Below are 23,729 nucleotides of genomic sequence, written 5' to 3'. Positions count from 1 at the left end.
TCATTTGTATNGTATGGGAAATTATTTTGATTAAAGAACATTGCTTTAAAGTAACTAGTTTCTTTTTTTTTGTTTAATACCAAAATCCTGCATTATTTTCCGGACAACCCAATATTAACTCGTGTAAATTTTATTTTTATTTATTATTGTAGCAACTTATTTTCTATCGTGTTAATCAGCTCTCTAAAGATATAATATGCAAATCTACATAAGCAAATTTTAAAAAAATTACTTCCTTAAAAATTACTTGTGGAAATTTCATTTTTATTTATTTTTTGGAACGACTTCATCTTCTATAACTATCTACATAGTCTATCTGGAATCAAAAATTGGTTTTTAGTTCTATACACAGTACAGAAGTTCTATTGGATGAGATCAACGAAATAAGTAAAACTGAATTATTCAACTTCTTTATATTGACATGACATTTGCATATTCTAATTCATGTAAATGTGTACAATTATTTTTTTATTTCATTTTATTATTGTTGTGGCAAGTTGTTAAAAATATTTGTTGATCTGATAAAGCATATTTTTTCTTTACCTAAAAAACATTTTTTCACTTCTATATAGTAAAAGTGTACTATGAGTGGATGGTGAAATGACATCTGTATTAAAAGCCTTAAAAAATTACATAAATCTTTAACTTTCACAGAGATCTATTTCATTTTTGTAGATTTTTTTTTATGCCTTCTATCACATCTATCTTCTGCATAGTTCTGCTTCTGCATAATTGTAAAATGGAAGCTCATGAGTTGATGAAATAACGTGCTATTGCAAACTTAGTCACTTGTTGCTTTTATGTATTTCCCACGTAATAGTTAGGTACTTTTGTTTATTTTTATTTGGATCTTTATTTTCTTTTAGAATTTTAATAAATAAGTTATGTCTTTTAGTTTTCTAGAGCAAAATGTAACATGCTGATGAAATAACACCATCGCAAGCATTAAAAAAGTTTTACATGCAGCTTTATCTTTCACAGAGATTTATTTTATTTTTATATACTTTCTTTTCTTTTTCGTGCCTTCTATCACATTTCTTAGTTCTTCTTCTGCATAATAAAATATAATTGTAAAATAGAATATCCTGAGAAGCTGGTGAAATAACACTGCCATTGCAACCTTAGTCAGTTGTTGCTTTTATGTATTTCCCACAGAATTAGTACTTTCTTTTATTTTTATTTGTATGTTTACTTTCTTTCAGAATGTTAATAAATTTGTTGTTCCTTCGTTTTCCAGAGTAAAATGTAATATGAAAATGAATAGCATCACAAGAGTGGCTGATGAATTACGCCACCATTACAAGCCCTAAAAATTTACTTGTAGCTTTATCTTACCCAGAATTTGTATTTTATTTTTATTTGTTTTCACTTATTTTATTAACTGTGTCAAATTTTTTTCCAGAATAAAATGTAATATGAATGGTGAAATGACAACCATTTAAAAGCCTTAAAAAATTTATATGCCTTTTTCATGCCGTTTCAAAAAAAAAATTTCATGCCTTTTATCACATTGTCATCTTAGTTCTGCTTCTGCATAATTGTAAAGTGAAATCTCATGAGGAGGTGATGAAATAACACCACCATTGCAACCTTAGTCACTTGTTGCTTTTATGTATTTCCCACAGAATTGTTACTTTCTTTTATTTTTATTTGTACTTTTATTTTATTTTAGAATTTTAATAAATAAATTACAATGCTTAGTTTTATAGGGCAAAACGTAACATGAAAATCTATAGAAACGCATGAGTGGCTGATGAAATAATACCACCATTGCAAGCATTACAAATATATTTGTAGCTTTATCTTTCACAGAATTTGTATTTAAGGTTTTACTTATTTTATTTACAATGTCAATTTTTTTCCAGAATAAAATGTAATATGAGTGGATGGTAAAATGACATTCGTATTAAAAGCCTTAAAAAATGACATGCAGCTTTAACTTTCACAGAGATCTGTTTCATTTTGGTAATTTTCATTTCTTTTTTGTGTCTTCTATCACACCAGTCTTTGTTTTACTTTTGCATAATTGAAAAGTGAAAACTTATTAGGAGCTGATGAAATAACACCACCATTGAAACCTTAGTCACTTGTTGCTTTTATGTATTTCCCACAGAATTATTACTTTCTTTTATTTTTATTTGTATGTTTACTTTCTTTCAGAATGTTAATAAATTAGTTGTTTCCTTGTTTTCCAGAGTAAAATGTAACATGAAAATGTATAGCAGCACATGAGTGGCTTATGAAATAACACCGCCAGTGCAACCTTAGTCACTTGTTGCATTTATGTATTTCCCACAGAATTATTACTTTCTTTTATTTTTATTTGCATGTTTACTTTCTTTCAGAGTGTTTATTTTTGTATATTTTATTTTTGTATATTTTATTTTCTTTTTCATGATTTCTACGACTTTTCTTAGTTCTGCTTCTGCATAATTGAAAAATGGAAGCTCATGTGAAGCTGATGGATCCTTGGCAGATCTAAGAAATAATTCTGGAGTATTTATTTTATTGTAATCAGCATGATTCAGTTTGTACTTACTTCAATATAATAAACATAAACATTTCAATTCGATTTGATAGTAGAACGATTGAATTAAATACAATCGATAATATTTTGTTGTTTGTTTTCCAGTATTTGACATTGACAGTTGTTATCTTTTATCAGGCGAAGCATCGCGTGGCCTGATTTCATGAGACCGGCCACCTCACACTCACACTCAAACGAAAATGTAAATACCTCCGGTTATTCGGGTTGGAAGATTATCGTCAAGCCCGGATATTAACATTTTCCAGTAAGCAGTGTTAATTTATGCATTTAATTTTTTTTTTAATTTACGAGGGCTATGTTTTTATATGTACTTCATAGAACGGCAATAATCTTTTGCAAACATGTCTGTGATCTCATAATCCAGAGAATGAGGTGATGAATTTGAAGCTTTTTAGTCTGCCCAATCAAGCCTGTCATATCGGGCAGTAAAACGATTTGTATAAAATTGTCTCACCAGCAGAAATCCATGTCTGTATGCCTTTTGATTTTCGATTTTGCTTGGGTTCCTGGGCGTGTTTGTATAACCAATAAGGCAACGAAGTTGACCACTACACAACCCCACCCAGCGGATTTACAATAAACGACATATAATCGTCAAGAAGACCCTGGCCTGTGAAGGCTGGATCCAGAAGGGAAAAGGTCATACCAGGTTGCGCATAGGACATACCAAGATCACATACAGAACCCTTCTAAAGGGGGTGAGACGAAATAGGTTCCCATTGTGTGGAAGCACATAATAACAGACTTCAAAGAATTAAGCGTGCAAAGAAAGAAGTACGGCATACCACATAGTATGCATGGTCTTGAATAAAATTATTCATTTCTTGTGAATAAAAATTAAGACGTCATTTCATATTTTCTTTAGTTCATCTACCTTGGGTTGTTGTTTGTTGCCTGAATATAAATCGGCATTAAACCTCGCAACATAATTAGCACAATAAGTATTTTACATATATACAATTATACATTTTGTTCAAAAATATGGCCACCGAGTATTGGGTGGCCTGCGCTTCGAAAGCTTTGACCTGTTTGATTTTGTCGTGTTGCATTTCCCACATCTTCGTATACAAAGAATCTGAATTGGTGAGCAGGCTTTCATGCATCTTCATTTCGGCCAAGCTGCCGTTGTCCAAAATGAGGATTTCATCCGCATCCATTATTGCGGAAAGTCAGTGTGCTATGCAAATCGATGTTCTACCTTCTGTGGCTTCTGGGCCAATACCAAGATATTATAGAGTCTAATGATGATGTTGCTTCATCTAAAATCAAAATTGGAGAACCTTTCAAAATAGCCCTAAAGATTGCCACTCTCTGATAATTTCCAGCCCCTTTCACGAACTGGATTATTGTTGAGGCCATGCTATCGCAAAATTGTAAAGATTGGCCATTTTAGAAGCTTCAATTGCTTCACCTTCTCTTTTCTAAATTGCCATATCTTAGATTGAGGCACGGATCACTGTTTCAGTATCTCAGGGCCTTAAATATTTTTAATTGTTTAAAAGTCTTGTATCTTCAGTGATATGTTTCATTTATTGGAATGAATGTATTTATTTGCTTGAATTTAGGGGCTTATGCCCAATGAGTATTATCGAGTACTCTGGGGTAGTGTGAATGCTAGCCAGAGTATCATGTTTTTATCTTTTTTCTGTGTATTTGTGTTATTTTATTATTAATTGACGAGGCCCTGAGGTACAGAGAGGTTAGCAATAGGATAAAGAAAAGATAGATTAGATCATTATTAATCAAACATAGTTGAAGCCTTTAACAAAACCTTGAGTTTATCAATAAGAATTTTGTACCAAACTCTTGTAAGGTCGCTTCAGTAATATGCTTCATTATGGATTGTAGAGGCAGGATGGAAGCCAGAAAATTAGAATCGGTACAGAAACGGGCTGTCAACCATCTCTCCAGCCTTTTACCACTATGGCAAGGATGAGCGCAAGCTTAGTAGATTCCTACTTGTTCCTGTATAAGGATAAGGCTAGGACACACTCATAGACGAAATCGTGCAACTCGTGTCTATAGACAAAGTTCTGCGATTGTCTGCAGACAAATCGGGAACAAATCACTTGTTCTGTAACTACCTGTATACAACACTTGTAAGTCCATGGTCTCCCAGCTTGGATGGAAAACTTGAGACATGTTCCGCAACATCAACAACATAGAGGCTGGAATGTTTTTTCTGAATCTTGTTTTTTCTTTTCTTTTTTTTCTTGCTTTTTATATTTTATTTCCAACCATAAGTAGTAAATTTTCCAAATCTGTGGTTATTAGCCGGGTGAAATTGCTGAAACCTTTTTACAAATACATTTGAAAGCAAGGTTGAAACAAAGCACAAACTTCAATTGAATGAACGTGATTTAATAATGTAAATAGTATGGTGGTACATGAGAGAACATAACGTTGAAACGTACATAAAGCGAGTTGAATAAATGAACTATTATCTTATCATAGTTAAGTTAATCTGAGATCATTGAACCGAAACCTGGAAAAAAAAGTATCTAATGAAAAACTTTTTTGATTTGTGACTCCATTAACCCTTACATTATTCTGTTTGGTCCTTTTGTTCTGCAATTTTTCCGTCTCTTTCATATTTGCTATTGCCGAGACTGAGCCGAATAGAACCTTGGTAGTAACATGGATCTTCCTCTGCCCCTGCTGGTGTGGTTTTGAGGACATTTCATTACAAGTGCACCCCTGAGGCATTTTGAAATAAAATCATAAAAATCTGTTACAATCCTTTGGACGGTTGTACATGGACTTTTCACAGCTTACTCCTAAGGATTGTGTGCTTCCTTTTGTCTTAGACGATAGGGGTATAAGAGCGATGAAAAACTTCACAATGTCGAGTCATAATTACAAAACAGATTGCGAAATCGAAAAGTGCCCAAACAATCACAAAACTGGCGAGAGAGGCAATTCAGAAATCACTTGTAACGGTCTTCATCATAATGAGCGATCGTCAGCTGTTGAAGATGTTGTTGAGAGTGTATTAGAGGGCATTTTACCTTTAAATCCCATCTGCTAAAAAGTTCCTTGTGCACTAATATTTATGATTAATTTTCCGTTTTTAATCAAAAATTAAAACTGCTCAAGCAGTAAAGCCACATCTCACTCATGTTATCATGGAAACTAGTTTAACTAAGCTGTGTAGGTGTGGGCGTGTGACAAAGATTCTAGATCATCTTCGATTTGTTCCACAACAGTCTACAGACAAAATCAGCGATTTGTCTGTAGACAGTCAGGCGATTTTGCCTACAAGTGTGTACTAGCTTTGCGAGTTCGCTTACCAGTGTTGTCCATAGCAGTGGTGAAAAAACTGCTCCTTGTTGGCATCCTCTGGTTGTTCTAGCTTTGGCGGTTGTGCCGCCCAGGGTGCATGTAATCCTTTTCCTTAGGCCCTTTTCATACAGACCTTTGCCGAAACCCCTTATTTTTAATTTTTTTATATATAGAGGCTGTAGTTACATTGTTGAATGCTATCTCTATATCCATGAAGAATGTCACTGCTATCTCCCTGTCCATGGACTTGGTTATGTGTTTACACAGGTCGTCCATATGTATTCATTTAATATAACTGCTCTGTATTGGGATGTATCCTGTTTTGACTATAACAAATAAATAAATAAAAAATATTTCTGCGGACTTTCCGACATATTTATAGAACAAAGCTGTATAAACTTCATTTTTATATTTGATGTTGAAAAATGTCAGCAACTTTAAATGTGGAGGTTTGCCGTCCAATGAATTGGTAGAGAAAAAAAACAGTTTTATGAGTTTTCTAACAACTTCTGAAAAACCTCACTAATTCGGCTATTCACTATTTTCACCCAGTAATAACAATTTTTATTAATAATGATGGAACATTTATAGAAAAGCATGCTCACATTCAGTCAACAGGAATCTGCAGGGTAGAGGAAGAAACTGCCTTTAAAAGCCTCACCAGCTACAGTAACTCGTATAATTTCCTCGTATTACTTATGAAACACCTCACCAGTGTATCTATTACACTACTTTTGCCAAGTGGAAACAGTATGCATATTGAATAGACATAGAAGGATCTGCAGGAATCAATATATCACGGTAGTTTGTACAGAAGAGGAATTCTATAATAATTTAGGCAACTATGAAAATGCCGAATCAACAAGAACATTATGATAACACCTACATGAATATCATCATCAATGAGCATTTTTAAATTTGACTGTCTGTTTAATTTTGCTGATATACAAAAAAGTTCAACGGAGCTTAATTAAGACTGAATATTTCAATTAGGAACAAAGAAAACCTAGATCTACAAGCTATTTATATGTCTTTCTTTTATTTTTACACATTTGCAGTTGTAGAATTACCTAAAACTTACTTAAAATGAATGAAATTGACTTCATTCAACTATTGCTTTCTCACCAAGGCTTTCAACAAATCCAACGATGACTTTAAACTTTTTCTTATTTAATTAATTATGAAAGTCGGTAGATTTAATTTTCAAAGTTTTTTCGACAGTTTTCAAGCAACAGCGAATTCAGAGTACTGAAGTTGCAATGGGTACTTCTCCTGTCCATTTTGAAAGCTTAAAGTTCCTTTTTTTAAGTTGACTGACTTAATTCCTCCTCAGTAAGTTGTTTCAACATTTTGCAATTTTTCTACCTAATTTATCAATGAAATCCTTTTTAACATAGGCCTGTTGTAACATAAAATCGTGAGTCACAATGAGCAGAAACAAAAAAACTAAAACTCTTACAGTTGTAATTGAAGAGAGAAGAAATCGAATTATAACTCAACGGGTAGACCCTTCTCCTGAGCCTAAGCCTCAAAAGGTCACATCTAAAAAATGTACATATTTTGTTTATATCCAGTTTTATTGAACTTCTCTTTAGATGATGTTTAAACAGCTTTTGCGCTTGAGCAAATGACAACACTGACAATTGATTTATTTTAGCCATGTGTGATGATAGAGAGGATATTTGCCAACCGATTTCTTCCTTAGAAGGCATCCTTCAATGGAAGCCTCCTTCAAAACAGAGTTGGGCTGAAAAAGTCATACCAAAACTTAACAAATCCTCTCGGTGCTTCAAATGGCATAAAGACTGTAAATCTTATTTTGAGGATAATATTTTACTGCAGGGGAAGGAGTGCGTTCCAAAAACCCTTTATTGTCATGACATGAAAGGAGGATATCTTGATGACAAGTAGAGATTTTTGTAACATTTTAACTCATAATGTAAGGTAAAAATTATTTTATGTTGAAATTTTAGGTATGTCAAGGGTTGCGCTTCCGAAGATCCATTCACATTCTTTAGATGGGCTGGAATAGATATATTTGTTTATTTCAGTCATACACTTCTTACAATACCACCTTTAGCATGGATTAATGCTGCTCATGCAAATGGAGTCACTGTTCTAGGTACAATAACTATTGTTTTATTTTTGTTTTGTTTTTAATTAATTATACTTTTGTTCTAAAGTTTTGGCTGAGATGAAAAAGCTAGTGTCATGAGTGGGATTTGAGCCCACTACCTTTGGCAAATTACCGATGCTCTTGTGCTGTTGTGACTTCTCAAGTTGTTAGAGCAGCGGCGTATTGAGCCGGGGTTCAAATCCCACTCATGGCACTAGCTTTTTCATCTCAACCAAAATCTTAGATAAAAGTGTAATTCATTTAAATAATTAATACTGCCTACTGTGTAATTGTGTAATAAATACTTCATAAGGTCCGGGACGAAAAGATAGCCCACCCAATATTTTTTCTCTTAATCAATTTTAACCATTGATATAATTTTTTTTATTAATATGTAGTGTATTTTGAACCGATTTTCTCCATTAGGAATTGGAAAAAAATAATTTGTAAGAATTAATAAATAATACTTGATTTGGGGTGAAACAAAAAGATAGCACAGTGAATAATAATAGTAAAATTCTTTATTAAAACACAAGTAAAATAACACAAATTAAATTTAATATCCTGTATATGCACCACCTTTTTCTAATGCAGCAGTCATACGATTTAAAAGCGAGTCAAAATGACGACGAATCATCTCTTGTGGAAGTTTGGCCCACTCCTCCTGAATTTTTTTTTTTTTTTTCCAATTCTTCAATGCCCTGAAATTGTCGGCTACCACTGTAAACACTCCTAGCAAGATGCCCACATGCATTTTCGATGATATTAAAATCCGGGGACCTAGCCGGCTAATCTATAATTCTGATCCTTTCTTTTCTAAAAAATTCTTTTGCAACTTTTGCCTGAACTGGAGCATTATCTTGCTGAAAAATTACATTCTCTTTAGGAACAAGTTCAAAATATTTTTTTAATTGGTTTTCTAACAAATTAACATATTGTTGGCTGTTCATTCGACCTGAAATAAACTCAATATCAGTTTTGTGATCATAGCCAATACCACCCCATAACATGACGGTGCCTCCTCCCATTTGCCTCTTGGAAAACACTTTCTCTTCTTTCCGTAGGTCATGGTAATAGTGAGCCCAGCCATTGGGACCATCGAGATTGAATTTTTTTTCATTGGTGAACAGGACATCCTTCCATTCGTCTTTCCATTGCACATGTTCACGGGAAAACTCCTTTCTTCTTTCTTTATGTGCCGTGCTTAAAGGTGGAATGCCTTTCATTTTCATTCTTTTGATGTGAGGAGCTGGACAAATGATCTTTTGGACGTTTTTCACATTCTTCACTCCACCAGCTCTCGCAGCAATTTGACGGGCCGTTAAAGTTGAGTTGGATGCAACCCTTAAAATTGCCCGTTTTTCCCGTGTTGTTAAGGCCAGTGGTCTTCCAGGAGATTTCTTCGTCCCATAGATTTCTGGAGACTTCAAAAAATTTAAAATTACTTTCCTACTCCTACCGGTATTTTTTGAAATACTAGAAATACAAAATCCTCGATTTTCCATTCGCTGAATGATATTTTTTTCAGCTGGTGTTAATGGTTTTGCTCGTTCCATCGCACTAATACACATGAATGCAGAAACTGTATTGAATTAGCCTTGTTTACTCAGAGGGATTTGGTTTTGTTTGTAAATAAACAACAAGTGTGCTATCTTTTTGTCTCTCCCTAAATCAAGTATTATTCATTAATTCTTACAAAGTTTTTTTTTTTCAGTTCCTAATGGAGAAAATCAGTTCAAAATAAATAAAAACAATTATAAAAATAAAAAAATTATATCAATGGTTAAAATTGATTAAGAGAAAAAATATTGGGTGGGCTATTTTTTTGTCCCGGACCTTATGTGTATTGTATATTTTGAAAAAATGTGGGATGATGAACTCCAATATTTGCAAAACTCTATACTTCTTGAGATTTTTAAATTGCAGGCACTATAATAACAGAGGGAGAAAAAGGGCATGAGTTCTGTAAGAACCTTCTCAAAGAAGATAAACTCATCGAGAGCTTCTGCGTAAAAGTTGCCCAGATAGCCAAGCATTACAAATTTTCAGGATATCTTCTCAACATCGAAAATGACATTTCGATGGCGAATATGCCCAATTTTATCGAGCTTGTTAAAGAGCTGAGGAAACAACTTAAGAAAGTCGACCCCAATAATATAGTCATTTGGTATGATTCGGTGACAATTCCCAATGGTGAGATCTGCTACCAGAATGAACTAAACGGACACAATTGGTAAATTAACTTACCAAGTATACATATTTTTATAATATTATTTTGACAATAATTTATTAATCGCAGTACATTTTTTGACATAACGGATGGCATTTTTCTCAACTACAACTGGAAAGAGGAAAATCTAACATTTTCCAAAAGATTCGCAGAAAATCGAGCCGCAGATGTTTTTGTAGGGATCGACGTGTTTGGGCGAGGCTGTTATGGAGGAGGTGGATTTAATTCACACAAGGTAAATTAAAAAATACATATTTTAATTAACACACTAACTTCTAATTATAAAAAAATAGCCTCAATTTTAATTGTATTTTGTAGGCGATGAAGTTGATCCGTAAGTACAACCTTTCTGCTGCGATATTTGCTCCAGGATGGGTCCACGAATGTCAAACCGAAGATGATCCTTTTATTGCACGAGATTTCAAGTTTTGGCAACGTATGTACCCGTACTTGTTTGTATCCGGCCCTAAGGAGTTGCCGTTTAAAACGTCCTTTTGCACTGGATTTGGAAAAAACTACTATTCAAAGGGACAGGTAGGCATTTTTAGAATTAAGGTTCATGCTGGCAATATTTTGTCATGGTGATTCAAAATTTTCTATCATTATATAACAAGATAGTAAGCAGGTCAACAAAAAACAATTTTGTAATCATCTACTGACATGCCAGAGATAATTTAAAAAGCATTATCGCACAATTCAAAAATAATTGCAAATTTTAAAATAATCTTAGGAATGATTATGGGTCAAATCACCAAGAAGACGTCAGCTAACAAATTAACTATTTTTATAACAGTTTCAATTTAATCTCACATTTTCATTGAAAACTCCCTATTTATTCTATTAAAGATATACACCGAAGGCCCTTGGTATAACTTAAGTCGGCAGGATTTCCAATTGACAGATATCATCCCTTGGGAAGGAGACGACAGCGAATATTCATGTTTAACATATTATCACTTAGACGCATACCATGGAGGGAACAGCGTACTTCTTAAAAGCGATCATTTTGAAAGGTCAAGTCTGTTCATTTGCCCAATACAAGAAATATAATTGATTTTCACCCTTTAGATTGTTTTTTTGCGACTTCAAATTGAATTCTGCCGACGCATTAGAGATAATATTAGCGATTAAAAACTTTGGAGAAGAGGAGGGTGAAGTAGAAGTTCTTGTTAAGTATATAGACAGGAATTCAGTGCGCAAGTAAGGTTGTTAATGGTTTTTATTCTCTTCTGTGATTATTATTATTTTTTTTTTTTTAATATAGGAAACAAATACTGGATTATTCTGCAGGCACAGATGAGGCCAATCATTGGAGAAAAAGGTTTGAAAAATTTATATATATATATATATATATATATTTTTTTTTTTTTTTTTTTTTTGTCAATTCATCATCTTGAGCAGTTTGTGTGTTACTACTATTATTATTATTTATTCTTTAACTTTATTAATAACCTTAAACATTTCCATAGCTAATATACAATTATTTTAATGCAAAATACATTATTACATTACAATTATTTTAACACATTATTTTAATGCATAGTACATTAATAGTTGAATATACAGTTATTATTTTTATTATTCATTATTATTTTATCAAACATAAATCGGCCATTACTAAATATCTGTAATTTGTTGAGTCTTCTTGGTCGGAAGATAGGTGTTAAATTCCTTGTTTTTCTTCTTGGGACATTAATTTTTACCAATCCAATAATTTAGGGCAGTTTACCCAGTTATGAAATAGAATTTACTTCACAGATAGTTCTTGTATTTTCAAGTGTATCTACATTTAATATAAATTGCTCAAACATGAATAGGGATATTTGTGTTTTATTATTCTATTAATGTTAATTAAATTAACCGATATATTCTTGTAAGTTGGATAAAACAAAATAGAAAATACAAACCAAAAACAAACAAATGTTAATCCTCATTTTTATTAAGAACGGATTTACTTAAGAATAGTAAACATGAAGAATACTCATTTTCTAAAAAAAAAAAATTCTTGTCTTTTCGCCATTTTAATCCAAGTGGATATCGCAGAGGCATTTCGCGTTTCTCAGAGCATGGTTTCCCGGGCTTTAGCCCGATTCTGAGAGACTGGAAGTGCCAATAGGAGGCCTGGTAGTGGATCTCAGCGCATAACAACACTAAGGGAGGACAGAAATATCCTGCTTGCTGCAAGATAGAATTCTTTCCATTGTGCCTGCCAGATCCTAAATGAAGTACAAGATGTTTTGGAAAGGCCTTTATCAACCCACAGCTTCATCGCAGTCCATTATGTCCAAGTAATTATCAAGGAATACATCCCTCAAACCAGGATCTTGATAGCAGGGATTTTTCTATTGCTGTATGACAATGCCAGACCTCATGGAGGCAGAATTGTTCATCAGTGTTTAGAAAACCTGGGAATTTCCTATCTGCCCCTTCCCCCAGTTCTCCACATATGGGATGCGTTGCAGAGAAGTCTTTTCGATCACCATCTGCAGCCAGTTGACCTGCAACAACTGAGTGCAACATTGCAACATCTATGGAGTGACATAACTTATGAAATTAGTGACACCCTTATTAATAGTATGCCTAACAGGTACACAGAGGTTTTACCTAATAGAGGTCATTTATACATGATATTGTTTAAAAAAATTATTGTATCCAATAAAAAATTAAATTTTCCTTCATTAAAAACATAATTTCTAATAAATTTTTCATGCAATTTATAATAAAAATGCTAGGGAAAGTAAATACTACAAAATTGACATTATTTCTGTGCATTTTTGAGCAGTTTAGTTATCTAGATTATCTTTTTTTGTCAGTAGCGTCCTTTTCGAAGTTTCATAAAATTTCAAAATATTGAAACGAATCTCAAGCGAAATCAGTGAGAATAGTCAGGCCAGGATGATCGGAAACAGCTTCAACTCACCACAATATTATATTTTGTTTATGAAAATTTTATATTATTTTTAGAAAATTTATTTTTGGGCCTTGCGAAGGAACAGTTTTGGAAATTGGATGCAGGCTAATGGACAGAGAAGTGATGCTCATAGGTGAAGTAATTGTCAAAAAAGCTTTGAAAGATAGCTATCAGTTTAAGGTTAATAGATCAATTATGTTTTTAAAAAATAATAATTTTTTTATTTGTTTCTAATTTTCTACTTTGCAGAGAGCATCAAAATCGAGTATCCACGAGAAAGTATAAATGTGAGGTGGCGCAGGTGGAGTGGAACAAAAATGTCTACATAATAAATTATTTTTTTAAATCTATACCCTTATTTATTTCTCCTGCCAATCATAAAAATTAAAAACAAACTTAAGTATAATTACCAGAACTGTAGATACAAAAAAATTAAATAGTTAATAAGGACTTCTTTCATTCTTAAGCTATTGAATTTATGCCACAATGCTAAATGGAAGTAGAAATTGTCTTAGAGTGCTGGAGATACGAGGATAGGCTCCTTGCTTGACCAAATTTTGAAATGTCTTCAGTCAACTACTGTTGCTAATAACTTCGAAAATGTACACTTAATGAATGCAAGGTGTTGTAAGACAAAAAAGTTATCAGGTGCACAAATCCATACGTGCTGTATCCCTGTGTGACCCCCCCTGTGTGAAAATACTCTATGACAACTTCAGCAAAGGAAGTAAAGCTGGTAGTAAGATGTAACAAATTATTATAGATTCTATTTAAAGAAGACAGATTGTTTTATATAATAATATAATGTAATGTTGAAAAAGGTGGCATATTTATAAAAATGAATATAAAACACATGAGAAAAAAATTTTAAAAAAATAGAAACTTTTTCACTTGGAAGAAACACATTGTTTTTTATTTAAATTGAAAGACACCGGAATTTTTATCTCAATTATAAATGATGAGTGCGAAACAACCAATTGGACATGTCAACATGACATCAGAATATACAAAACCAAAGGAACTGCATGAGGTTACAGGTTTACAGCGTAAAAGTTCACATGCCGATTAAATAATTATGCCTTTCTTTTTAATGCAGAAAAGGGAATCGACTGGGCATTACTACTTGAGTTCAGAACCCACCCGACCGGTAAAAACAAAACATTAGAAGTGAACATTAAGCAGCATAAATGCAATTTTATCTATATGAACAGAAAACAGTAGAAAAGAAGCATGCTGAAGGACATAAAGACATGGGGGTGCATCCGAATCGACATGCACAAGACCGTTCGTAAGCCAGTGTGAATTTAAAAAATATACACAAAATAAAAAATAATAGCAACTTAGACAGGTAGAGATAATGTAGGACACAAAGATATATCAAGCCAAATTAATAGAGAGAGGGTGAGTAAAAGTTGATTATTATATGTTCAATACTTAAAAAAATAAAATTTATATTAGCAAACAGAAAAGTTACCTGCCGGTCATAAATTAATTGGTTCACGAGGAAGTGCCACTAAAGAAGTAGAGGTAATAAAGTTTATTTTATTATTATAATGGAAAATTGATTAATCCGATGCCATTTACAAGAGACGCTCAGGTTCCATTGGCCATCATTCTATGAATTCACGTGGTAGCAGGCAACTGCCCAAAACAATACCACCTAAAGTAGGCTTTAAATATTATTTAGTATAGTATTAATATTCAGGCTTTAAAGGTACCTCTAGGTCATCGTTCGATGCATGTTGAGCATCCTGAAATCGTCTCTTCGGTGAGAGATAACAAATCAAATTATTTTAGGATAAAACAAAATTTTCTCGTTTTCAGACGCTCTCACCGAAAGACCACCGTGTCACTTATCCGAGCGATTACAATTATTTGGCTAAGAATAGCAGAGGTGATGGAAATTTGAATTTGAATAAATACAAGGGTGAAGTTGAACAAAGACATCCGTCGCATTTTCAACCGCACCAATCAAGGAGACACACCGAAGCGATTTTCAAGCCGACGAATAGAATTGTACCCGAAGAGACAAAATTAGCAGACGAGCTCCAACGCCGGCAGATTCAACAGCATGAAAAAATTAATCAACGTCCTGACAGTACAAGAAAAAAGAGTAGACATGTACATTTTAACAATCCAAGTTGATTATTATGCATTTATTTAACAAAAGTGTTTTTCAAAAATGTTTTATTCATTTTTTTGGTATTTAGATTATTTTTCTATTTACAAATATTTTTCTATGGTGCATTATCGCTCATAGAATCTTGATTTGGATAATGTTTTACCAAATTTAGAAAAACGAGTCAGGTTCTTTATTTGTAACATTTATTTAATATCAAATAATAATAGCAGAATAAGGAAATATAATACTTAGTCTAATATCTTTACAAAAAACTTTTGTTTTTTTATTTATTTCTCAACAATATTTACATAATTGCTTTAACTTGAGATTTTTCAATATTTTGGAAAATTGCATATGTGTCAAACAAGAGTCACTGAGAACAGACCCGAGAAGTTAGGATTCTTGCAGTGTTAAGTTTTATAGTCAATGCTGTTGCAGTCACTGACACACTGAAAGGAAAATTGTTCAAAGTACCGTATTGTATATTGTCAGTATTAAAACTCAATTGTGAAAAATATATTTCTTAAAAATTATAATTTCAGCTAAATGAGAAACGAGTGCAAAGATTTATCTTCGCCAAAACAAATTAACGGAACAAATTTTGTGTCAAAAGCTCGCCTTTTGACAGCTTATGGCATAGCTAAATAAAAATTGAAACTTTATATTCCCCCAGTGATTTGTGAGGTGATGAACCTGTAAAATGTACCCATCATGGCTCTGCCTACCCTCTTGGGTTGATCTGTCAGACAGCAAAATGCCAAAATGCGCCTGACAGACCAGCAAGGATAGGCCGACTACCAAATTAAATCAAAATTACCAAGGAAGAATCATCTCTGTTAAGCTGAATTGCATGCATGTTCACATTGGTTTTGCCCTTTAAACTGTATCAGCATTTCACCATCTTTTCTATATTTTTCTTACTGGAGTATACATTAATATACCTGCTTTATAAGTTGGTTAAAACATTTTTTTTAAAATAATAAAAAAGAGCTGAAAGATGAATGATTAAATTAAAGTTTTATACCCCTGATTATGATGATAAAATCACTAAAAGCTCAGTAATAAAAAAATTTGGTTTCACCCTTATTATAAGGTACCCTTATTTCAGGTTTTTGTATAAAGTAGTGTTTATATTATAATATNTTTTTAATAGCAAAAATAGTTAGAATTTAAAGTTTATTTGTACTTTGCTTGTTGTACATATTTGATATATTTTCTATGAAGTTGTATCAACAATACAAAATTTAACTCGCAAAACTCAATGTAACTATCTAGATTATATTAATTATAATATTTACATTACATTTATTATGACTTGATATTTGAGGAGAAAATATAAAACTATCAATCTTTATTCTTTAAGAAGTAGATTTTTAGGCACAGTTACACTTTGTTGTCAAAGTTCATTTCTATTATTCCTTTCGAGAGATTTTGGAGAGGTGTAATGTTCGAGATCAGCCAGAAGCTCGTGGCAATCAATTTCGAGAGCGAGCTGGTGGTATCTTTTTCTAACATGGTGCGCCGCAGTCTTCGGCTGCCTAGTCCTCGTGAAAATGCCTTTTTTATTCCCTCCGACTCTTGTTGTAGCTGGAATATTGAATTTATGAAATTATGTTGTTGTTGTTTTTTTTTAAAGAATTGTAGTTACATTGTTCAGTTTTGAAATCGGCGAAATTCCATATCATTTCTCCGATGAAAAAAGTTTTGTTTCTAAGGTTGTCGAAAGCTTTGAAATGTTCTGATAGAAGGGTGACTTGATATTCCTCAGACCAAATGTAAGCAGGTTCCTAGAATACATTTAAAAATTAGGGTCGAAATAAACCTAAAAATAATTAAATCAACAAAGAAAATATACGGTCACTTACAATATGTAGGCCAGGCATGGTATCGGCTCCGTATTCCATAATCATCACTGGTTTTTTATGTTTCAAATGCCAATTTTCAGCTTCGGTTTCAACGTTCAGTTGAATAACTTCCGTCCTTCCAGGATCTTTGTACCATCCATTATACCGGTTGAAGCCGATGATGTCCATAAATTGCCCCTAGATAAAAATTGCTCTTAGGATTCTGTTTCTTGGTGGCATTTAGCACCCCAAACATCACAAAACAAAAAAGCCAGCCATAAAAACAAAAATAATCTTATTGACATGCATGTTAATAGTTACAATGATAAAACCAAGTATAAAATATATTATAATTTCAATATTTAACAAAAATTGATAGAAAATAGACAGGGGAATTTGACTATCGGTTTTTTTTACTACTCACTGCTTGCTCATAATCTGCATCTTGAGCAATTGCTGCTGTCACAGGTCGGTAATCAAGGGATTTCACATGCTGGACCACTGATCTACATTTGAAATGCAAATTGAATTTAAAACATGTTTTTAAAATGCATTAGCTTGTTTTTTCATTAAAAAAAAATTATTATTATTATTATTTAACTTTACTACTTAAACATATCAAAAAAATCTCTACTAGATACATTCGTTTAAATTGGTTTATATCATATGTCACAGCGTAAACTCACACAGTCCCACTATTGTTGAAAACGCTACTGATCTAACAAAACACAAATCGCCATTTTTCACCATTTTGTACAATCAAATTTAAAAGCCACATGCTATAAGTTCACAAATAAAAAATACACAGTACAGAAGTTTTGCAAACACAAACCAAGAAATCTTTTCACAAACTTTTTTTTCCCCCATTTTTTTTTCTTGTAATTACAACTCACCGCGTGGTCAACGGAATACAATTTGTTGAGGACAGCTGTAACTGGCCTCGTTGTTTCCAATGATTTTACATGGCTCACCACAGATCTAAAATATTATTTCAATACATTGTTTTCTCATTGTCAAGTATCAGGATTATTATGATTTACATTAAGAAAAATTAAAAGGAAAAATATCACTTCAACTACTTATCTCTTAACTACCAAACTACTTGATTTAATTTCACCTTAGTACTAGCCTAATTAATATTTGATTTATTTGTTTATTTTATAGGTACAAATAGGGCATTAAGCCCCCTTATTTGAACATATATTTGAAATAAAATTAGTTTTATAAACACATATAATAAAATAAGCAAAACAATAATGACAATATATTCTTTAAAATATTAATTATTTATAATCGAATGATGAAACCACATTACGAAAGACAAGTAGAAAGAGAAAAGGAGATAATTCATGTCGTTTTTAAAAATTCAGATGCCATGAATCTGAAAAGCTAGGAAGCAGAACGAACTTCCCAGGGAAGCAAATTCCATAGTCTCGACCTTGTGATTCTGAAGGGCTGAAGTTTTAGAGGAGTGTTGCAGGCTTAAGACATGATTGGTGGTGGATAAGGAATGTGGAAAAATGTGATAGATAATTGTTAGAATCGAGTTTCATAGTTATCATGCTGGCTTAGCAATCATGTCGGCAGCACAGCTGGAACAACGTCGGAAGAAACAAGTGAGCTGAGGGAGCGGAAGAACGGACTATTGACTTGAGGCTTCGCCATAACCGGACCTCATACCTTCTTTTGATTTTCATTGTGTCAACATACTTTTTCCTTTATCAAACTGTGTCTTTTCTCCATTTTTCTTACATCAGAAGTGTTATAGCGAACTCCTCCTACATGCAGATTAGTTTAAAAAGAAAAAATAATAATTTTTTTCCTTCCCTTCGCATAGAAGAAGAAAAAATAATGATCAGAAAGCTGAGTCGTAGAGGTTCTATAGGAAGATTTCGCCCGTTTGGTGGCATTACTAATTATAATATTGTATGAATTTAAAGGAGAAAATTTTAAACTGATTTATCTATAATTGGACTTTGAGCTATTAGTTTTAGTAACTGTTTGACAATGTTACTTTCATTGCAGCTTTCGCCAGGAATGGCCATGTCAGAATCGATAGTTATCATGCTGGCTTAGCGGTCGTGTCAGCAGCACAGCTGGAACAACGATGCCAGGAGAAACAAGGGAACTGAGGGAACGGAAGAACAGACTATTCTGATTCAAGGCTTCATCACAACCTTCTTTTTTTTATTGCATCAATATACTTTTTCCTTTATCAAATTGTTTCCTTTTTCCATTTTCTTACAATATTAGGACATTTATTTGATTTAATTTTAAATATATGTATTAAAACCGTAAGTTTATATGTGCTTACAATATTAAGGTTGTTGAAGACATTAATATAGGAAGAAATATGATCCCTTTGTTTAAAATCAAGAGAGTCAAAGGAAAATGAAAAAATAGCACTACATTAAGAGAATAAAAGAATTAGTATGGATTTAATAAGGAGAACACTAGTTTTATGTGGAGTAAAAATGCTAAGGCGTCAAAGAGAATGGATGCTTGAGTAGACCTTTTAAATAATAGAGCTCATATGCCACGTAAGCTTGTAGTTAAAAATAACGCTGAGATTTTTAACTTTAGGACAAAAATTAATAGGGAAGCTGATAATTTGAGAACAGGATAGGCAATACATATTAATGGCTTTATTGGCAATTAAGGATACTGGGATTTGTTAGGATTTAAAAGAATGCCATTATTTCTTGATAGAAGATCATGGTTAAGCAGAAAGATAGCTTCAGAAATGTTGCTTGTAGGACATAGAATGTAAAGCTGAGTGTCATTGCCTAAAGATGAAATTTGGAGAAATTAAGAACTAATGGAAGATCATTTAGAAACGTGGAGAAGAGTAAAGGTCCAAGAATAGAGCCTTGGGGTACTTCAGCTGAAATTGAGAGGAGAGAGAGAGAGAGAGAGAGAGAGAGAGAGAGAGAGAGAGAGAAAGAGAGAAGATAGAATATGATCCTTTAAATCTCTTGAGTTCTGTCAGACAGAAAGAAGATGAGATTAATCAACTTAATATCTTAAATCTTAATAACATTAATTAATACAATTGTTAATACAGTACACTGCAAGATACTTTATAACTTTACAATCTACAATACTACATAACTTTACAATTGTTAGTAAATTGTTGCTTTAATGTTAAATTTATTTTTTCTTACTGTTCCTTGTATTTTTCTTTAATAGTTCTAAAAAGAAGTAGTCAAAAATAAATTAGTTCATATTAAAGATGGCTGAAGTGATTGAATTTAAAAGTTTGATATTACTATGAAGGGTATTTTTGAATTTATGATAGTACCGAAAATATGAATATGGTTATGTCTCATCATGATACACATAATAAATAGAAAGGACAATGTATGAGAACGAGATAATAAATACTTATTAACCTAATTTCTAAAACTCTTCTTTAATTTTTTTTTACTGATTTAATCTTTAGTAATTATTGTTTTTATTAAACTATTTGTTCACAGTTCCATCTTCTTAAGTACCAAAATCTCCAGGCTTTGGAAATTTCGTTTAAAAAAGATTACAACCGGACGTAGCCTTCAGAGTTGAAATATATCCAGAAGGATGTCAAAAAGATGAGGACAAGGATTTAAGGTCAGACTGATAATAGCAAGATGCCCATTTGGTCATAGTGTGTACCAAATGGCTGTAAACATTGGACATAGATTCAAAGAAGAAAAAATTGGAAGGAAAAACTGCGGCCTAAATGCCCGGTCTTAACTGGATTAAGAGTGTCTGCATACATAAGCCAGACTGATAGTAGAATATATTATCATAAAAAAAATAACAACAAAACTTGAAGTAATTGTTCACATTCAATCATCAATCTGTCTTTCTTTCCATCCATCATGCAGAAATACTGATATGCAAGTCTCAATAAGAATACGAAAGAAAACTCAAATAACTCAAAATTGAGACATCTAGAGGTACCTCAGTCAATTAGAGCATTAAAAGTAAGACCTATTAGTTTGACTTGCCCAAATGGCCAAGATTTAGAAGAAACAGCAAATTTGCCCAATGTTATTAATTCTATAATAATACTAACATCTCAAATATATTATTGCAAATAATTTTAATTTAACATTTGTACATACTAAAGATTAAAATAATAGTTCATAAACTAAACCTTTCCAAATTAGTATAAAATTGTAAAATTCTAACTGACCAAGTGACTGAAATAAATAAAGCTTATTTTCTCATTATAAAATCAAAATCAAATTCAGAATGAGGAAAATAGAATATTTTCTTGACAGAAATTTTATTTGTTGCAATGGATGGCAAAAATTACCTAAAATAATCAGCAGACTCTGGATATTGTGTCCTGGGTTCGTTAGCTACGGACCACATAATGACCGATGGCCTGTTTTTATCCCTTTTTATCAACTGGGTGAGTGAATCTTTATGCTTTTCCAGGAGTGCTTGGGAGTATTGGCTGAAATAAATTATTTATTAATTGTATACTATTCAATAAACTTTTCTATTATGGATGATTCGATTTCTTCTCAATGCCCGCTCTTGAGAGATGAACTTAATGGAATATTTTGTTCTGTTATACCTCTAAATTGTCTAATCAAATTTTCTCAGAATGGTGAGGGGATATCGAATCATCGTGCATTTGGTGTGTATTGGTCACCTCCGTTTACGCGATTTTTGTACTTTTGGTATTCTTGCAAGAGTATCTATTGATAGATGGCTCCTATATTTTCCTTTCTTTTTTCGAAATTGTTTCCCCATCCTTTTATAAATTTAAATTCAAAGTTATCATCTTTTCTTGACACTTTGAAACACATCATTGGAATATAAACTATTTTACTTATTCGTATACTTATACTAATTACAAGTGAAATTCATTACTCAGTGTCAACACTCGGACATTCGTCGATAATCATTATGCCCTCTTTGTCTGCAAAGTCCATAATTTCTTCGGCGTACGGATAATGAGAAGTGCGAAACGCATTCGCTCCGACCCATTTCAATAGATTGAAGTCTTTAACAACCAAAGCAAGGTCCAGTCCTTTTCCTCGTATCTAAAATTATATTTTTAAAACTTGAAAATTACTGACTAACAGTTATATATATATATATTTTTTTTTTCTCCCCCCAACAGAAAATTACATCTGAGTCTTCATGTTTTCCAAATCCTCTCAAATATATTGGCTTGTTGTTGATATAAAAGCTTGTATCGGTCCATTCTAATGTCCTTATTCCAATCGGAAGTCGATACTCATCCTCAATTTCTGCTCCTTTATGAATGCTTGATAATTTGACCTGTAAAAATATTGTAAGCTAAAGATTTTCACTTGAGTTTTTTTAAATTAATTAATTTATTTATTTATTAAGCAATCCCTATAAAAATTTCAAGCATTTCGTTTGAAAAATAAAACATATCAATTTTTTTAACATTAAAAGACTATATAATTGAAAATGAATGTTTTTACACTTAAGTTTCATTTATTTATTTTTTTACGAAGGTATTTCAACTATGAGGTTGTATGAATCCTCGGGTTGCCAGTACTTTTAGAGAGAAAAAAAGCCTGTTTGTAAGTATTTCGGGATCGAATGCAGGGCTGCTGGATTCGATTCTGGGACCTTTAGCTTATAGTGATGAGCACCGGGTCAACGCCTAAACCACTGCAACCACCAACACCTCCCAATTTAAGTTTCTTAACTAAAATAAGTAAACATTTTCTTGCTCACATTTTTACAAAACTTTAACATCTATACAGTATAGTATTAGAAACTAATGTTTTGTATTGTATCAATATTTTGTTTTGTATCAATTAATTAGAAGATTTATAACTATAGTTTATCAAAGGCTATTGTTAAAACAAAGTTCTCAGATCTTGATCATTTGACACCAAATCACTCTTTTTAAAGTCCACACAAGCTGTCTGTAACCAAGAATTTCACCAACTCGCTTCTTTCATGTTCAGACATTGCCCAGATACCAAGATGCAAAGGTTTTGGCACAAACATTACTTTTTATTATATTAAATTTGTGGAGATATGCTCCATTCTCCCATGATTGGATATGACCTGTGTTGCCTTATAGGTGACATTATGGAGGACAACTTTCGATGTTAAATAGTTGTTAGCGTCTTTTGTATGAGCTCCTTTTTGAGAAGAACCTCAATTTTTTCAAAAACCTCAAGAATTTCAACACTCTCTGCAGCCATTTTTCTTTTAATTTATGGAATGTTCCCATCCTGATGCTTTCTTTGCTAACAAGTTCATTCTTGAGTTTGTATAGCTTATGTAAGTCAACCCAAATTTGTCTCACCTCTAACACCAATGACATCTGACAGGAATCATTGCAATGCAGTGCAACCTGACTAGTTCTAATAACTTTTCTCAACGATTTTTCTTCAAAATTATTTTGACTTTGGTGCAGTAGCCATTTTAACTTTTAATACTGCCTGATTGTTGCTGTATAGTTTTCCAAGCCAGTACTGTCTTTCTGCCACAATTCTTCCATGAAAATTGTGAAAAATCATAGCCCAGATTGTTCATACAGTTGGCATCAGTGTACACTACAATGTCTCTGCGAAATCATTAAGTTCTACAGGATTATCCTCAAAGTCCGTAATCCCACGGGGATGTGCCTGTTTTGAAGGGAGAATCTATTTGTTCACTGGCATCCTTAAAGGTACCTCGTTTGTTATAA

General features: G+C 32.6%; 3 protein-coding genes and 1 long non-coding RNA gene across 22 annotated transcripts in view; 3 read left to right on the top strand and 1 right to left on the bottom strand.

The window, feature by feature from the left end:
• The first annotated feature begins 2,627 nt into the window (after positions 1–2,627).
• Positions 2,628–13,437, top strand: LOC106664358 (cytosolic endo-beta-N-acetylglucosaminidase-like). 2 transcript variants are annotated; one of them, XM_014390031.2, is made up of 13 exons: positions 2,628–2,792; positions 7,052–7,162; positions 7,228–7,381; positions 7,488–7,737; positions 7,804–7,952; positions 9,873–10,179; positions 10,246–10,411; positions 10,495–10,710; positions 11,023–11,189; positions 11,245–11,376; positions 11,441–11,497; positions 13,141–13,267; positions 13,337–13,437. In XM_014390031.2, exons 3-13 carry the CDS (start codon positions 7,258–7,260, stop codon positions 13,370–13,372), a joined length of 1,731 nt encoding a protein of 576 aa, XP_014245517.1. In that variant the 5' UTR covers positions 2,628–2,792; positions 7,052–7,162; positions 7,228–7,257; the 3' UTR covers positions 13,373–13,437. The 2 variants fall into 2 exon arrangements, with proteins under 2 accessions (XP_014245517.1, XP_014245518.1); XM_014390032.2 differs by lacking the exons at positions 7,052–7,162; positions 7,228–7,381 and having other exon boundaries at positions 2,641–2,792.
• Positions 13,438–13,944: 507 nt separating this feature from the next.
• LOC106664410 lies at positions 13,945–15,270 on the top strand. Of its 7 annotated transcripts, none has more exons than XR_001340173.1 (8): positions 13,945–14,117; positions 14,184–14,234; positions 14,299–14,371; positions 14,424–14,488; positions 14,546–14,614; positions 14,675–14,752; positions 14,802–14,855; positions 14,912–15,270. XR_001340173.1 is itself a non-coding variant. In XM_014390111.1 (8 exons), the coding sequence occupies exons 1-8, from the start codon at positions 14,043–14,045 to the stop codon at positions 14,994–14,996; spliced, it is 528 nt and encodes a 175-aa protein (XP_014245597.1). In that variant the 5' UTR covers positions 13,945–14,042; the 3' UTR covers positions 14,997–15,270. The 7 variants fall into 7 exon arrangements, 4 of the variants coding, with proteins under 4 accessions (XP_014245597.1, XP_014245594.1, XP_014245596.1 ...); XR_001340171.1 differs by having other exon boundaries at positions 14,299–14,375; positions 14,432–14,488; XR_001340172.1 differs by having other exon boundaries at positions 14,299–14,375.
• A 1,139-nt stretch (positions 15,271–16,409) lies between these two features.
• LOC106664249 (beta-glucuronidase) overlaps positions 16,410–23,729 on the bottom strand; it is a 50,350-nt gene continuing 43,030 nt past the window's right edge. For 6 of the 12 annotated variants that reach the window (XM_024226517.1, XM_024226520.1, XM_024226518.1 and 3 more), the window contains exons 7-14: positions 22,181–22,333; positions 21,920–22,092; positions 21,699–21,800; positions 21,354–21,497; positions 17,947–18,031; positions 17,075–17,251; positions 16,858–16,996; positions 16,411–16,796 (exon numbers count right to left, since the gene is read on the bottom strand). In XM_024226517.1, coding sequence (XP_024082285.1) covers positions 16,606–16,796; positions 16,858–16,996; positions 17,075–17,251; positions 17,947–18,031; positions 21,354–21,497; positions 21,699–21,800; positions 21,920–22,092; positions 22,181–22,333 — 1,164 coding nt within the window. In that variant the 3' untranslated portion in view covers positions 16,411–16,605. Of the gene's footprint in view, positions 16,797–16,857; positions 16,997–17,074; positions 17,252–17,477; positions 17,560–17,946; positions 18,032–21,353; positions 21,498–21,698; positions 21,801–21,919; positions 22,093–22,180; positions 22,334–23,729 lie in introns of all 12 variants that reach the window. The other 6 variants (XM_024226523.1, XM_024226521.1, XM_024226522.1 and 3 more) reach the window with 4 other exon arrangements.
• Positions 18,387–19,421, top strand: LOC112126757. Its single transcript, XR_002910205.1, has 2 exons — positions 18,387–18,979; positions 19,079–19,421. It is a non-coding gene; the product is annotated as an uncharacterized LOC112126757 (long non-coding RNA).

Source organism: Cimex lectularius, unplaced genomic scaffold (assembly GCF_000648675.2).
Source record: "Cimex lectularius strain Harlan isolate CLEC.00 unplaced genomic scaffold, Clec_2.1 scaffold50, whole genome shotgun sequence".
In the NCBI taxonomy this organism is placed as follows: Eukaryota; Metazoa; Arthropoda; class Insecta; order Hemiptera; family Cimicidae; genus Cimex; species Cimex lectularius.
The sequence above is the reverse complement of the archived record's forward strand: the minus strand, read 5'-3'. Positions and strand labels throughout refer to the sequence as shown.